Source organism: Tiliqua scincoides, chromosome 1, assembly GCF_035046505.1.
Source record: "Tiliqua scincoides isolate rTilSci1 chromosome 1, rTilSci1.hap2, whole genome shotgun sequence".
Taxonomy (NCBI): domain Eukaryota; kingdom Metazoa; phylum Chordata; class Lepidosauria; order Squamata; family Scincidae; genus Tiliqua; species Tiliqua scincoides.
In genome coordinates, this window is record NC_089821.1 from 107,432,422 (window position 1) to 107,449,767 (window position 17,346).

General features: G+C 52.4%; 1 protein-coding gene across 1 annotated transcript; it reads left to right on the forward strand.

The window, feature by feature from the left end:
• The first annotated feature begins 14,491 nt into the window (after positions 1–14,491).
• Positions 14,492–16,866, forward strand: SP9 (Sp9 transcription factor). Its single transcript, XM_066621654.1, has 2 exons — positions 14,492–14,512; positions 15,514–16,866. Exons 1-2 carry the CDS (start codon positions 14,492–14,494, stop codon positions 16,864–16,866), a joined length of 1,374 nt encoding a protein of 457 aa, XP_066477751.1.
• Positions 16,867–17,346: the final 480 nt, after the last annotated feature.

A 17,346-nucleotide genomic window follows, 5' to 3' on the forward strand; every position in this document is an offset into this window, starting at 1 on the left:
AGGAGTTTGGAGAGTTTCTTGATCTATGAATTTTGAGCTTCATGGTCTTGACTGAGTTTTTCCAGGGGAACACAAAAGAGCTTGATGGCCCATTCAGGGAAGTGCCTACTGAACAATAGTGTGGTAGGGTGTGTTATCTCAGGTTCAGGTGGAAGGACATCTTGGCCCAGAGTTTGAAAAGAACTAACCAGTTGGGCATTTGTAATTTAATTTAACATCCAGGCAGGACATGTTCTTGCTAGCTATGCTTTTGTCAGATCTCAAGCACCCAGATTTAATTAACCACAGTGGGGGGCCTCCTTGGGAGCCAGCAAAATCTCACCCCTTTTCAAGATCAGGAAGGCCTACCCAGCTCTGAAACCAAGATGGAGTCAGTTTAAACTGCACACATATTTGGGAAAGAGGGTGTCTGTAGCAACATATTAATCAACTGAACTGGGTGGGATGTTTAACACTGTCCTTTTGGAGTATAGACTATGGCAGGCCTGTCAAACATAAGGCCTGCAAGCCAAACATGGTCTCCGGAAGCAATTTATCCAGCCCCTGTTACAATTGGGATCTCCTAGCTTGATAACTGGGCTTGAAAATATGGACAAAATTTGTACAAGGTTTGTCATTGCAGCTTATGAGTTTCTAAGTGAGATTAAAGTGCTTATTTCTGGCCATCATCTGCTTAATGATGTCACTTCTTGCCCTCAGAAGTAATGTCATCACTTCTGGCCCACAGCAGGCACCATGAATGCTGACTTCAGCTCTCTGCATGAAATGAGTTTGACATCCCTGGACTATGGAGAAATTATGAACAAAAGGATAGAAAAAGGAGAAATGGATAAGTTGCAAAGTGACTAGGGCTGCAATCCTGTACACAATTTCCTAGAAGTAAATCCCACTGAACTCAATGAGACTTACTTCTGAGTAGACATGCATAGGAGTCTGCTGTAATATGTGAAATATGGGGGCTGCATGAGACTTGGGAGGAGCAGGTTTTGATGCAAAGAAAGATTTTACTTATCTGACTTTATTGTTTAATATTTGGCTCTTAATGACATGATACCTAATATTTTTGTATTCTGTTTTTTCTTTCTTAAATAAAAAAAGTTGAGCAACCGGTTTCTCTAAAGCAGTGGTTCTCAAACATTTTGGCACTGGGACCCACTTTTTAGAATGACAATCTGTCGGAACCCACTGGAAGTGATGTCATTCACCTGAAAGTTTAGGCTTCCTACCTAAGCCACAATCAGCTGACAGTCTCATTACACAGTGTACTTTGCTGATATTTTGCATAACTCGGAATCCAAACGTTCCAGCTCAGAAATCAAAGCAGAAAGCGGATCCTTCTCCAATCACACAGCCGCCACCCCCTTCTAGCATCCCATCTTCCCACCTACTCTAGGCAAAGCACCATGCCTCTCTCCCACTAGGAGCCCTCCCTGCCCAGCAGCTCTGCACTCTGTGTTTTCAGCTCGGTATTTTCAGTGGTGGCTGAGTAAGGGCCCAATCCTATCCAACTTTCCAGCAGCTGTGCAACCACAATGCAGCCCCCAGATAAGGGAACAAATGTTCCCATACCTTGAGGAGGCCTCTATGACTGCCTCCCTACCAAAGGATGCAGTGCACCCCCCCCCCCATTGACATGGTTGCACTGGCTCTGGAGAATTGGATAGGATTGGGCCCTCAGGCACTACATGATCCACCTGAAGTTGGTTTGCAATCCACCTAGTGAGTCCCTACCCACAGTTTGAGAAATGTTGCTCTAAAGGAACTGCATGAGAACTGGGTTCAGAAGAACCAAATGGTCACAGATTATTCATAAATTGTTTGGCTTTGTTAATACAGTTGCAGAACATGCATTTTTTTAGCAATGGAATTTTCACCATGTATGTGCAACAAGAGACTCATTCTCTATTAATTAGAAATCATATTTATTTTATTTTTAAATATTTCTATCCGGCCTTTGTTGCTTTTCAAGGTAACCCAAGGAACCTCACAATAAAATAAAATAAAACAGTCAAAATACAATGAACTAAAACAATAACTAATTAACAAAGCAACATAAATCAAGCACCATAATGACAAACCACAGCTGAAACAAAACAATTACTAACAAGGCAGCATAAATCAAACACCACAAGTAAAAAAATCACAGCTGAATAAGGGCCCAATCCAGTTTTCCAGTGCTGGTGTAGTTGTGCCAGTGGGTTGTGCATTGCATCCTGTGGTGGAGAGGCAGTCACTGGGGCCTTCTCAAGGTTTGGGAACATGTGTTGCCTTACCACAGGGCTGCATTGTGGCTACACCGGAGCTCAAAAGTTGAATAGGATTGGGCCCTAACCCTGCTCCCACTGCCATACAGTACTCCCTGTATAAACTGAACAGAAAACTCAGATTTTAGTATATCTTCTGAAGGACTGTGGGATAGGAACTAAGTGGGCACTCCACAAGTTTGGTGCCGTCACCAAAAGCGCCATGTATTTAGTAGGCATCTGTCATTGAAGGAAAGAACCACTGAAGCAAGGCCTGAGTTGCTGTCTTCTCCCAAAGAGCACAATCCTAACCAGGTCTACTCAGAAGTAAGTCCTATTTTGTTCAATGGGGCTTACTCTGAGGAAAGTGTGGTTAGGATTGCAGCCAAAACCTCTCAAATGCCCTAACTGCAGCTCTGCCTTCTGGCTATCTAATGAGCCCTGTTGACCAAGTATCCCTTTCATAGGACATATAAAACAAATGGCAGGAAACAGTGACTGAGGACCCAATTCTATCTAACTTTCCAGCACTGGTGCAACTGAAATGTAGTGCCAAGGTAAGGGAACAAATGTTCCCATACCTTGAGGAGACCTCTGTGCCTGCCTCTCCACCCAGGATGCAGTGTATGCCCCACTGGCATGGCTGCACCAGCACTAGAAAATTGGATAGGACTGGGACCTTATTCCACACTCCTTTATGCACATGCTGCTAATTAAGTTCAAAGGATTCAGGGACTTGCGTCATTGAAGCTCATAGTAGGTTAATGTTGGTGCAATGCTCTTTCCATCCTAAGAACATGGCTTCCAACCTCTGAAAACAGTGATTGACACCACACACTTCAGAGAAGTAACCCCATTAGTCTGTTACAACAAAATGAAAAGTGTCATGTGGTGCCTTAGGAACTACTGTCACAGATTTATTGTGGTACATGAGGAGCATGAGGAAGTGCTGCGGATTACACTGGGGTCAAAGGTAGGATAGAACTGGTGCATGGGAAGGCAGCAGGATGCAGGTCTCTTGTTGTTCCCCTGTGCTCCCTGAGGCATCTGATGGGCCACTGTGAGATACAGGAAGCTGGACTAGATGGGCCTTTGGCCTGATCCAGTGGGGCTTTTCTTATGTTCCTATGACACACAAGGCCTAAGCCTCCTGTTTTGACACCTGCGCTTTAAGAGTACCAAACAACCCAGAACAAAAAGAAAGAAAGAGGGTTGTCTGGTGAGGTGTTCCTCTGAGGCAGCCATTTTCAATCTTTTTCATCTCACAGCACACTGACAAGGCGTTAAAATTGTCAAGACACACCATCAGCTTTTTGACAATTGACAAGGCACACCATGCTGTTGGTGGGGGTTCACATCCCCCAATCGCCCTATTAATAAATGACCCTCCCTCAAACTCCCACGGCACACCTGCAGACCATTTGTGGCACACCAGTGTGCCGCTGCACAGTGGTTGAAAATGGCTGGCTAGCCTCAGCAACTGTGCGAAGATGCCTGCCAGTAAATCCTACCCATGACTAATATCATTGGGTAGCTGTCAAATCTGCCTTTTCTAGGTCAGAAGGAGCCAAAATCATTTCCAGATCTATTTTTCTCAAAAAGCCATTTGCCTTTAATCTCTCCTTTCCAAATGGTAAGTATAATGAGATCCTCAGGCAAAAAATACATTGTTGGTTTTGTGTGTGTGTGTGTGTGTGTGTGTGTGTACTTTATCCTTTCTGTTTTTTGTTTCCTCCACCTTAAGCGTCGGTGAGTGTCTATGTGTTCAATTCAAATGTATTTCAAATAAGCAACAAACCTGGACACTATTGAAACACTCTTGGAGTGCCGCTCAAATAATAGGTGTATTTGCCAAGGAAACCTGCTTTTCTTTTCAAGTGACTGGATGCATTATTGCAGCTACTCCTGATAATGGCTCATTTAATGCCAGGGCCAAGATGCAATCAATCTTTTTTTTTTTTTTCCTTCCCTTTTTCCTCTTGGCAGATTGCACTGCTGGGCTGCAGCCACTCACCAAGCATCTAGGAGCTGCTAAAGTTTGCCTGGGGTGGGGTGGGGTGGGGTGGAGTGGCTGCTACTTCTTGACCTGGGGGGTGGAGGCCCAGTTTGAAAGGAAGAGAGAGACAGACCCTGGCTGATGCTGAAGTGAGCAGTGTTGCCTTCCTCTGTAATTAGACCCTCCCTGAACTCTTTACAGTTGACTTAAGTTACTGGAGCCTCTCTGCTGTGGCTGCCTGATTGGCTCCCCACCCCCCATTGATGAAACGAAGCATCTATTTCCCCCAAACAATAAGGGGGGGGGAAGAGGAGGGAGATTAGTAAAAGTTCACTTGATCACAATGAGAAGGCTGATCATTAAAGGGCAATGTAAGCCAGATGTAGCAGAAATGTCTGGAGAGGCTACAGCAACAGTCTCTCCTTCCTTCCAAACCAAGAAGGGTCTCCAGCGGAATGGAGGAAGGGGAGGGAGTGGTAGTAAGGATCCGAAGGACGCCTCTCCCAAGGCATTTCTTGAGGACTAGTAGCTTGAGTTCCAGGAGGTACTTAGGCAGTCCTAAAGCACATCTTCCCTCTTTTCTTAAAGGATCCAGGGAGGAAAATGAGAAGTAGTTTACACAGGAGAGGAGCTTGAGGCGATTCACTCCTCTCTCCCCATTACATGACTACACACATATTTGTTACTCAGATATTTAAGGGCACACCTTTCATTTATTTGTTTTTCACATTTTAATACCCTCCTTCCTCCAAGCAACTCAGAGTGGCGTACATGGTTCCTTCCCCCCCCCTTTGGTCCTCACAACAACCCTGTGAAGCGGAGAGAGAGTGACTACCCCAAGTCAGGTGGTTTCATGGCTGAGTGGGGATTTGAATCTGCTGATCCACTAGTTTTGGGGGCTGTACCATTTCAGGGTGCAAGTGAGGCGGGGACTCTCATGGTCCAATACAATGTGGATTCAAACGAACGAAAAATCCCTGCATGCGGAAAACCAGCATTGCTGAGACCACGATTGTAGCCTGGTTTTCTCCTCGATGTGTAACCCTTTTTTTCCTCCCCTTGTGCGCTGGGAATTATTTTGGTATATGGAAGAACTGCTTTCAAGCATCTGGTGCCCCATCTGCCAGCTGAAGTGGTATAGTCAGCTTTACCACCTCAGCTGCAGATCAGGAGAACCAGGCCAGAAGGAGGAGTTTTGTCGTGGTAGGGCCCCCTGCAAGCCACTTACTCCCGAAGAGTCCAAAAAGGCAGCCAGCAGGCTGTAGTGGCCTGGAGCCCCAAGAGAAGTCAGGATGGAAGTGCTGACTGGTCTCCTCTGCCCTCCCTCGGGCCTCATTCAACAGTGTCCTACGAAGAAGTTCACTGAACGGGGTGTGTGTGTGTGTGTGTGTGTGTGTGTGTCAAAATCAGTCTCTGGACAATTGAATTTGAGCACTTCAGAGAAATAAAGGCTGACCGTGAGCCCAACCCTAGGCATGTCTGCTTAGGAGTAAGTCACATTAGAGTCAATGGGGCTTACTCCCAGGTAAGTGTGGCTAGGATTGCAGCCTCGGAGTCCTCTCGGAGCGACTGTCCCCATTCATTCGCTGCCTCCCAGCTGATGGAGCAGCTGCTGCCAAGCCGGAGCGGGCTTCCTATTGTCCCCCGTCATCCGTTTCCACTTTAGGGAGTTGAAAGGCGCGGTTGGTTGCCTGTGTTGTGTTGTGTGTTTGTTTGTTTTTCCCCCTTCTTCAGAACATCTTCGGAAACTTGGCAGCGAGTCCCAGAAACTCACTTTGAAACTCTCTCTCTCTCTCTCTCTCTCTCTCTCTCTCTCTCTGCAGAACACCCAGCACGTTGAGTAGGAGAACAGGAGGAGTGGACCCCCCCCCCGGCTCCTCTGGCCAGCGAGAGACAGGCAGATCTCTCCGGCTGGGCCAGGGGAAGCGCTCCCCCCAGCTGGCAGAGCAGGCTAAAGGCCAGATCACCTCCCTCCCTGGGCAGGAGGAGCTCCAGGTGTCCTTTGCAGGCGGGGTCCCTCCCGGGTGGCTCTGATGATGGTTTGAATGGGAGGTGCCTTCCACAGCTTGACTGGGAAGGCAGCCCCATTGTGTCCAGTGACCCTACTCTCGGGAAAGTGGGATCGCTGCTTTCCAGCTTGTAGCCAGGAGGTGCAGGAAAATGTCTCCGCATCCCCGCGTCGTTGGGTGGTCTCTTTTAACCCTTTCACCGCCCAAGGGGCTTCCTCACCTTCTCTCCCCCCCCCCCATGCGAGTAAAAGTTGAAACTGCACGACACAGACGACAGATTGGGAAGATAAAAGCCACGCTGGGGGCAGCCCAGAGGGAATCTTTCCTTCTCTCGTTCCTGGCGGGGTGATCCTCAAAGCAGCTGCGTGGGAGGCCTGAGATCTAAGCCCATCAGCACATTCCGGAGGCTGGCTGGGCCTTCCAGGTAGAGCGCGCTTCCTTGGGAGTAAGCCCCACGGAACCGAGGGGAACTTCACTGCCAAGGAAACACGAACCGGCCCAGCTTAGACCCGAGTCGGGAGTTCTTCCTTCCCTCCCTCCCTCTCCTCCCCCTTCTTCTCCAAGTTCTGTCCATAGCCCTTCCCTGCTGTTTAAAACTTGGTGGATGGAGCAGGACAAGAAGTGTAAGGAGGGGAGAACTTCTTCGCCCTATAAATCATTCGCATCGTTTAAGGTACATTAATCCATCGAACGGCTTGTAATAGTCTCCTAATGACCACCAGGAGAGGACTCTGCCGAACCTTCTATCGTAAGGCGAAATGCGTCGAGGTGGTAGGTAAGATTCACCTTAAACCTGAGATCCATCCGACCAATGATGACCAGACAGCAGCGTGGAGATGGGACAATGAGTGAGGATCTAGAACGGAGGGAGTGAGAGAGAGTGAGAGGGGTCTTCTTCTCAATCTGCAATTCATCCCGTTCTTGCTTTCAGCAAGTGGTTCAGTGTAACTCTGTGCATGTCTACTCAGAAGTAAGTTCCACTCTGTTCGGTGGGGGCTTTCCTCCAGGTAAGTATACATAGGAGTGTGGTCTCAGGGCCCAATTCTATCCAACTTTCCAGCGTGCAATGCAGTCCCGAGGTAAAGGAACATACCTTTCCTTCCCTTGAGAAGGCCTCCACAATGCCCACATCACTACCACCACCACAGAAGGCAGTGTACGCCCAGTTGGCACAGCTGCATCAGAGCTGGAAAGAGTGGAAAAATTGGGTCCTCCGTCTGTTGTCCGAATCTTCCCAAGAGAGTTCAGTGCTGCTGCATATACGACTTTTTAAATCTTCACAACAACCCTGTAAGGTAGGCTTGGCTGAGAAATACCGTATGAACAGACCCAAGGTCACTGGCTCAGAGACTGAGCGGAGATTTGAACACAGGTTTCCCCTGTCATAGTCCAATACTCTGACCCCTGCACCGCAGTGGCGTAGCTAATGATCGTGTAGTCTGGTACAAAGCTCAAAATGTTGCCCAGGAAGTGATGTCACAACCGGAAATGACATCACATCCAGGCTATTTAAGAAGTGAAAGTTGGGAGGATCCCACCTCCTTCCCCTAGCAGCTTACCACCCACTTGTTCTGCTACCTCCCCCCAGGCAGTGGCATACCTAAGGCATCTATCTACAACCAGGGGTCAAAGAAGATTTTGTAGCCCCCCTGCATGACAAAATCAAATTTAAGTAAGTAAATAAATAAAAAGTTATTGGTTCCAGGCTGTGTCATAACAACATCTCATTGGCACTCAGAACAAACAGTCTCATAGGTCAGTTCGGAGTTAAGCAAATCCACTTTTTGTTCCACAAGGCAGTTGTGTTTTCATTTTCTGGTTAATTGGCCATAACTTTTGATAGAAAACAGATATTCCAGTGCCATTCATTTCATTGCATTCTGCATTAAATTACCTTTCTAATGATATAGAACATGATGGTATTGTTCATACATACCAAGATTTTCACAATTTCGGCCACTAGTGTCAAGCTCAGCTTGTTGTCCCCTAAAGCTTGATGCCTGGTGCAACTGCTACCCCTTGCACCCCCTTAGCTACGCCACTGCTGCACCACAATGTGTAATTAGATCGAGCATGAGCTCAACATGGTCCGTCCCCCGTCCCCCCCCAGGAAGGACGAACATCACTCCAGAGTTCAATCCAGGTTGCAGCTCCATGCATGCATTCTTATTTAGGAGTAAGTATCACTAAACTCCTTCTGGTGCTTAGGATTGAGTTGATACTTGACACACTCCTGACTACATCAAGTTCAATCCCAAGACCACACCAAGATCTGCCGCAAATTCAGCATTACTCTGGAAAGCGAAGTAAAAAAGTCACTTCTCCTGTAGAGGAGAGAATCGCCTTTCCCACCCTTGTTCGTTTTTTAAAAGACCTTCAGTCCAACTATGGTCAAAGGAGCTTACTTCCAGATAAGTGTGTGTGGCTAGGATCGCAGCCTTAGAGCCTTACAGCACAGTCCTTTGCATGTGTTCAAAGAGCTAGATCCCTGGAAAGTGATTATAGAATTGTAAGACTACAATCCTCTTGTGCACGACTACTCAGAAGTAAGTTCCATTTTGCTCTGTGGGGGCTTACTTCCAGGAAAGCCTGCATAGGACGGCAGCCTTAGGGCACAATCCTATCCAACTTTCCAGCTCCGGTGTAGCCACAATGCAGCCCCGTGGTAAGGGAACACAAGTTCCCATACCTTGAGAAGGTCCTAGAGACTGCCTCTCTACCACAGGATGCAGCGCACACCCCACTGGCAAAACTGCACCAGCACTAGAAAATTGGATAGGATTGGGCTCTCCGTTTCTTGCATGGATGAACCAATCGCCAGGAGTTTAGAACGGCACGCGGTTCACTTGCTGCAGACATCCGGAGCGCTTTGCTTTTCATGAGGCTTTGTGAGCTGTATCGGTAGATGGCGAGGGGAGACGGGCTAGGGCTGCAATCCTAGCCACACTTTCCTGGGAGTAAGCTCCATTGACTATAATGGAACTTACTTCTGAGTGAACAAGTTTAGGATTGGGCTCTCAGACTGCAATCCTATCCACACTTACCTGGGAGTAAGCTCCATTGACTATAATGGAACTTACTTCTGAGTAGATAGGCATAGGATTGGGCTCTAGGTCCCTGGCAGCCTCTGCAACTCACAGAGGTCGGTATACGTGGCGCTTCAGAAAGAAAAGGTGCCTGCCCCGAGCAGCTCACAATCTTCTAGTGCGATGTTGCTGATATTTGGACACAGGACTCTAAAGCGAGGGCGGGCCTGGCCCTGCAGTTTCTTCTAGGCTGGCCCGACGGCAAGGCTGCTTAAACAAGCCTTTCAGAACAGGGGCCCCGGGAAGTCGTCCCTCCCCCGGCAATAAACAAGCCCAAAGACGTTTTGTGGAATAATCCCCAATAATTGTAGTAATTAAAATCATCATCCAGTCACCTTCCTTTGACACAGCAGAGGCTTCCCCCTTGCCATTGTTCACGTGCCTTCTGCAGGGGGGGAGGGGGAGATCCGGGAGCCCCGTCCAAGCTCCGCTCCAGCGGATTGGAAAGGAGAGAGAGCTGCCTGGGCCAGAGCCCTGATTCCGCAGGTCCCCCCAAGTCTCCCCACTGCTGCGCCCTCCTCCAGCCCTCCGGAGATGAGAGCCCCGTCCATTCATGCTCCCGCTTTACAGGCCTTATTTGCAAGGGGTGGGATGGCAGTGGAAGGCGGATGGGGGGGGGGTTAGGGTTTATTAACAAATACAACGTGAGACCTCAGGCCAGGGGTGGTTGGAGGGTCCCTTTAATTTCCACCATCCCTTTCGTTCCCAAGAAACCTTCCTTCTCTTTTCTCCTCCTCCTCGCTCTTCTCAGCCCAGATTTCCCTCTAATCAAAAGCTGCGCCTTCTCCCTGTCTCCCGATGACAAACTCTGAACGGCTGAAGGAAAGGATGCGAGGGACGGGACTCTGCGAGAGGGAGGGAGGGAGGGAGAGAGAGAGAGAGAGAGATCGGGTCTTCCTTTTCCTTCCCTCGACACCCCCCCCCCCTCCAACAGCCCCTTAGCTGCGAGAGAATAGGAGGGAAACCTTTTCTTAAGTTCTTAATTCGTCCACTTCTCTAGTGCATCAGTGTATCGTGTGAATGAAAAAATAAGCATTGTTGAGACAGAGGAGGGAGCAAGAAGGGCAGGGATGCAAGAAGCTTTTTTGCGAAAGAAAGAAAGAAAGAAAGAAAGAAAGAAAGAAAGAAAGAAAGAAAGAAAGAAAGAAAGAGGGAGGGAGGGAGGGAGGATGCGATTATTTGTACAAAGGATTAAGAGGGGGCAAATCTGGGTGTCCAGTCCTCCCCCCATCGGTTGGCAGAGCTTGTGTGTGCTCCTTCTGGGAAGGGTTTACAACACTTACATTGTTTTACACACATACACACACACACACACACGTGTGTGCGTGTCTTCCCGGGTAAACTGCGTGTCTCTGCCCCTCGGATTCCCGGGGTGTGTTCAGAGCCATCGCTCTTTCTCCCCGCTTGATTTGGGACCGCTGACACCCTGTTCGTTGGGGGCGAGAGAGCCGCTCCCAGCGAAGCTCTTGAAGGTGAACCCGCGAAGCCCCCCCAATCATCTCTAATGAACCGATTGTTTCGCCGCCTGAAGATGGCAACTTTGGGAGTTGGCGCGGATCAAAAGACCCGTGGAAAGGAGGGGGGGCGAAATCTGGGAAACCAAATTCCCTGAAAGGAAGGAGAACTGTTGCCTTTAATTAGACCATTCCTCTTTATTAGTATTCATATTGAGATTTAAGGGAGGGGGGAGGGAGGGGAGTGGATGGGGGCGGGGGAAGAAGAGAGAGAAAGAGAGGGATGCGTGTTGATTTAGCCCCCGTGTATTTGCGATGTAAATCTCTTCCGAGACCCCCGCAACGTCACGGATCAATTGTGAAGGCCCCGGATCCCTCATTTTCCGAAATCAGTTTCAGTGCGCACGAGGTGCTCACCCCACTTTCGCTTCCTAGTCAGATTTGTTTATGCAGAATCGACATTTAATAGTGCTAATTGCACTCCAGTTAAATTGCCCTGATTGCGGCGAGGGAAGCAATTTTCGTGCTCTCTGTCTGGGCTGGGAAGAAATTGTTTTATATTCACCTCTTTAGAAAGGAGGAGAGATAAGGCGCGGAGCCCCGCGCGCAAATTGCACTCGGGGGCTGACTGGCAGCATTCAGGCGCTATAATGGAGCATTATTTGGGCCGCTTTGAATAATGTAAAGCGGTCGCTGAAAGCCATTCTCCTGCAAATGGCTTTAACTTTTCAAAGGGGGATGATTCACTCCGAAGCGGGCCCTTTGTTACACGCTCATTAGCCCCCCCAAATGTTTTAACAGGCGGCTCCACACTCCGGCATAACACGCCGATCTTTGTTTAAAAACTCCGTTTGGGGAGTATGAAGAAATCTGACAGAAGGCTCTTGACCCCCCCTCCGGCACCGCTACCAAGGATCCGGGAGCCGAGATGGCTCCCTCCAGCCTCCTCGCCTGCCTTTCAGACGTGACGCGCCGCTCTGGCCCATTTCACGTTACTGTTATTGACCCAAAAGAGTGGCTGGATGGATAGGCACGATCCAGGGAGCCCTGTCTGTTTAGAAACAAGGCAACCCCCCCCCCCAAAGAAAGAGGTGGTTGGGTTGGGGGGGGACGATGTGTGCTTGTGTTTGGGTGCGACTGGAGAAATGTGGGTGGACAGAACTGCGGTGGGCGCCCCGGGAGGTCGATTTCAGGTGGGTGATTAAGACAGAGCCAAGCAGCCGGGCCAATTGGCACTGGGGGGATGATTTTATGGATCACTTTGTCCGCCTGCCTTAAAGAGAGGGTGGGAGAAGGCTCCGCGGTCCTCCTCCCCGAGCTGCCCCCTGGTTGGCCAGCAACGCCTCGGTACCACTTAGCAATCACCTCTATTAGTAAATGCAACCGCGGGCTTTTCTATAAATAAACAAGGGCGCTCCTCTCCTCCCCTCCCTGCCAAGAGGGGTGGGGGAGGCTGTCACCTGTTGTAGAGGGAAGGCTGCTGGCCCGATGTCATCGTCCCCCCGGGACTCCCCTCCTCCACCGGGCTGCTCGATTCCCACCCACGATCGCTCGTCCCGTCGCGTTCGCTGCACACGCCCGGGCAGAGCTGCAGCATTGGGTGAGCCTCTGGGCTCTCCAGGTCCGCCACCCAGACGCGCTGCACGGTGCAAGCGATCCTGCAAAGGGCTGGGGGCCGCTGGATGGAGGAGGAGGAGGGACACGGATTTTCTCCGACCTCCAGCACTGTGGCGGGTGCCTGCCTGGCTGCTACCCCGCACCCACCCCAAACCAAACGGGCTACGGGCTGAAGCATTCAGAGAAAGAACCAGGGGGTTCTTGGGTTCCCTTGGTGGGAATGACTTGGGGAGAGGGATCTGGCGTTTAGGACGAGCCACCAAAGGCTGCTCTCTCTCTCTCTCTCTCTCTCTCTCTGTGTGTGTGTGTGTGTGTGTGTGTGTGTGTGTGAATGATGACATAAGGAAAGCGTGCGGGCTTGGACGGGGGGGGGGAGAGAGAAATCGTGATTCCTCCTCCTTGCCTTTGAACCACGTGTATTTTGCATCTGCGAACCGGGGAGGTTCGGATGGAGCAGATGTGGGAAGATTGAGCAGGAGTTAAGTTCACCTCTCCGCGTTCCCAGCTCCATCCCTTCTAACCGCGGGGAGGAGGCATCTTAGACAAACGCGAGGGAATGACCTCGGCACTGCAGCTCACGACTCCGGGTGGCTTTTTTTAGAGCTGATCTTCCGCCCGGCCGCAGGAACGGGTGAGTTGGACGCAATTTCTACAAGGAACTTGCCACTCGCCCTTAAGGACAAGTTGGAGCGCGGTGGGGGAATGTCACAGAGGCAGGGGGCAGATCAAGTCTCTGCAACGCCTGCATACGGTGCGGGTCCGCGTGTGCTTGGGAGTGTGTGCGCGTGTAGATAAGTCCAGGTTGATTTCTCCATCATCCCCACCACCACCATGAGATGCGTGGGGTCTAAAAAACATTCAGTGCAGGTTGCAAACTTGGCGGTGCTTTAAGTCTCTCCGACATCTTGAGGATAATCTGCTCTTTGCAGGCGGAGGACGCTCACAAAACGACTCAGGCTGCCATGCTCTCCACACTTACCTGGGCGTAAGCCTCACTGACTCTAATGGGACTTACTTCTAAGTAGACATGCCTAGGCTTGGGCTCTCTCCTATTATTGACCGAGATCACCACCCCTATTTTCACAACATTAGGGATTTTTCTTTCTTTCTTTCTTTCTTTCTTTCTTTCTTTCTTTCTTTCTTTCTTTCTTTCTTTCTTTCTTTCTTTCTTTCTTTCTTTCTTTCTTTCTTTCTTTCTTTCTTTAAGGTGCAATTCGTCTCTCCTTGAGATCCTTCAGATCCTCTTCCTTTTCCACATGAAACAAGCAAATGTACAGCGTGCATCGAAGACCCCCAAGGCACTGTCCACCACGGAAGAAGAATTTGAACGAGCATAATATCAGGGCGCCACCTTGCAAACACTTTTTCTCAGAATGCGATGCTATACCCCAGTGTGCCCCACAGTGTGCTAGTGAGGAAGGCCTCTGGGGGTACCAGAATGCCCCTTTCTGTGACACTGCATCTTGAATGATACCTTCGATTCAGGCGAATGAGTGGAGGGATTAATGAGCTGTGTGATGTTCGAGGAATAAAGGCGAAACTCGAATCAATTGGGGGGGGGGATCTGAATTTTAAAAAAAATTCCAGTTGTACTCCCCCTGCCCTTTGTAACCCCTTCTTCCCCAATGGGTGGTGAAAGAGGAAGTGTCATCCTTGTATTTCCCTTGTCACAACCTTAACGATATTTAAACCTAGGCTTTAATTTATTTTTTCAAAAAAAGTTAATTGCACTATAATGCCTTGAAAAGACCAAAGCACACTGGTGAGATTCCCCCCCCCCTCCATGCCTTTGACTGGCACGCGCCCAGAGCCCTGGTTCTGGCACCTCCAAGTTTCTGATTGGCTGCGGGGCGACTCCTGCTTGTTCTTCCTCCGCCCTCATTGGGCGAGAGTCCCAGCCAGCGGTACTTCAAAGCAGGCGCTCCCCGCACTTAGGCTGAGTTTAGCCGTCCAGAGGCTGGAGTGTACTTAGTGCGAGTGGAGTACGGAGGGGAGCTGGGGAGGACGCCCGGGCGAAGCTGCCCTTCTGCGCGCAGGGCACAGCCTCCCTTCCGAACCCGTCGCCCCGCCAAGGGACCACCTGGCTATGGCTACGTCTATACTGGGGGTAAGTCAGGGGGCGCTTCTCTGCCCAGGCGGTTTTCGTTGTGCTGTTGGTTGTGTTGGCTTTCGCCTGCGCCACCCAAACTGTTGCTGCAGCCGCGGGCAGGTCGCAGCGCCAGTACTTGTTCACGTGGCGAGGGGACGCCAAGGGAAGGGCGGCCAAGGCTTCTCTTCTCCGGGAGGCTCTTCCAATCCAGGGTCTGTGCGTGAGAAGCCCTTTGACTTCTCCTGCCACAAAGCCCCCTTCTACGTTGCAACAGCTTCCCTTTGCTGCTTCACGCAGAGAGCCCAAGCCTCTGCATGTCTACTCAGAAGTAAGTCCCCTACAATCAATGGGGCTTACTCTCAGGAAAGTGTGTTTAGGATCGCAGCCTTAGGAGCTCTGTGACCCTGTTGACGTTTCCTGTCTTGCCATGATCTGGAGATGGCAAGGATCATGGAGATCCTCACTCTCCAACGGGCTGGAGAGAGCCTAGTTTTGCTTTCGCTCCTTCCCTGGGGATGTTGATGTGTTTCAACCAAAAGGACAAAAAGGGGGGGGGAGAAGGAAAAAAATCTCCGCCCTGCCAGGAAAAGTCTTTGAAGAAAAACCAGGTGTGCTTCCCCCCCCTTCCTTTCTTTTTTGTCAAATCGTGTGTTTTTGTTGATGTTGCGACCACGGTGTAGGATGTGGTGGACTCCCGCCGCTTCAGTTGGGCCTCCCGAAAGTCCTTGAAAAGTGGCAGGGAGGAAGTCACAAATTTGGACGGGGGGGGGGGGCGGGAAGGCACCTGAGCCCAATCCTATGCCTGTTTACTCAGAAGTAAGTCCCATTAGAGTCCCTGGAGCTTACTCCTAAAGTGTGGATAGGATTGCAGCCTCAGGGAGCGTCCTCCAGACAAAAGGATGCTCGTGGTCGTGAAGGATGCTTGGGCTGGGGCGAGGCTGGACTTAGGGCGAGGCTCCGGCCTCCTGGGTCTGCTGGGCGCTCGGGGCTGACGGGTGCTTTTGTCTCCCCCACCCCAGGAAGAGCCTCGCTTCGGAACCACCCCGCTGGCCATGCTGGCGGCCACCTGCAACAAGATCGGCAACACCAGCCCGCTGACCACGCTGCCGGAGTCGAGCGCCTTCGCCAAGGGCAGCTTCCACCCCTGGAAGCGCTCGGCGTCCAGCTGCAACCTGGGCTCCAGCCTGTCCGGCTTCACGGTGGCCACCAGCCGGGGCTCGAGCGCGCTGGCCAGCGGCAGCGGCACGGCCAACAGCGCCTTCTGCCTGGCGTCCAGCTCGCCCACGTCGTCGGCCTTCAGCAGCGACTACGGAGGGCTGTTCTCCAACGCGGCGGCGGCGGCGGCCGGGGTGTCCCCGCAGGAGGCCGGCGGCCAGTCGGCCTTCATCTCCAAGGTGCACAGCTCGGCGGCCGAGAGCCTGTACCCGCGCGTGGGCATGGCGCACCCCTACGAGTCCTGGTACAAGTCCGGCTTCCACTCCACGCTGGCGGCGGGCGAGGTGGCCAACGGGGCGGCCTCCTCCTGGTGGGACGTGCACACCAACCCGGGCTCGTGGCTGGAGGTGCAGAACCCGGCGGGCGGCCTGCAGGGCTCGCTGCACTCGGGCGGCCCGCAGGCCTCGCTCCACTCGCAGCTGGGCACCTACAACCCGGCCGACTTCGGCTCGCTGACGCACTCCGCCTTCAGCTCCACGGGCCTGGGCTCCAGCGCCGCCGCCGCCTCGCACCTGCTCTCCACCAGCCAGCACCTGCTGGCGCAGGAGGGCTTCAAGCCCGTGCTGCCCTCCTACTCGGACTCCAGCGCCGCCGTGGCCGCCGCCAGCGCCATGATCTCCGGGGCGGCCGCCGCCGCCGCCGCCGGGGGCGGCTCCGCGCGCTCCGCCCGGCGCTACTCCGGCAGGGCCACCTGCGACTGCCCCAACTGCCAGGAGGCCGAGCGGCTGGGGCCGGCGGGGGCCAGCCTGCGGCGCAAGGGGCTGCACAGCTGCCACATCCCCGGCTGCGGCAAGGTGTACGGCAAGACGTCGCACCTGAAGGCGCACCTGCGCTGGCACACGGGCGAGCGGCCCTTCGTCTGCAACTGGCTCTTCTGCGGCAAGCGCTTCACGCGCTCCGACGAGCTGCAGCGGCACCTGCGGACTCACACGGGCGAGAAGCGCTTCGCCTGCCCCGTCTGCAACAAGCGCTTCATGCGCAGCGACCACCTCAGCAAGCACATCAAGACGCACAACGGCGGCGGCGGCGGCGGCAAGAAGGGCAGCGACAGCGACACGGACGCCAGCAACCTGGAGACGCCGCGCTCCGAGTCCCCGGACCTCATCCTGCACGAGGCCAGGGGCAAGGACTCCGCGCCGGGCCCCGCCGACTCCTAGGGCCGGGCGGCCGCGGCGCACAGGCGGCGCTTTGACGCACGCGGGCAGGCGATCGCGCACCCGCCGCGCTCTCTGCCCCACTGCCCCAGGATCTCGGGGGGGGGAGTGGGCGCAGCAGCCGGGGCAGACTTCCAGGCTGCTGGAGAGACCCGAGCCCAGCCCTGGCTGAGGGCAGAGACGCAGGCAAAACCAACTCTTTCCCTCCCCAAGTCAGCCACGACCGTATCTTCCTGGAGAAGAGCAATAGACGCGGCTGGAGATCACTCCCCCCCCCGTCCAAAACCTCAGCCAGCACCCTCCCCCCCCACGCACACACCGGACCACGACGCAGCCCCTTGGAGTGGATTATTACAAGCGAGGAGCGCGCAAAGACCCGCTGCGGACTCCAGCCAGGCGCGTTGGACGAACCTGCAACGATGATTTTCTATTGAATATTGAGGAAAAAAGGAGACGTTGCCCTTTGCACGCGCGCACGCCCCC

What these genes read in the sequence shown, in the direction of transcription:
- SP9 (XM_066621654.1), top strand. Translation starts at nt 14,492, where the DNA reads ATGGCTACGTCTATACTGGGG. An exon ending in TGGCTACGTCTATACTGGGG is followed by an intron (nt 14,513 to 15,513) that starts GTAAGTCAGGGG and finishes CCCCCACCCCAG; the next exon opens with GAAGAGCCTCGCTTCGGAAC.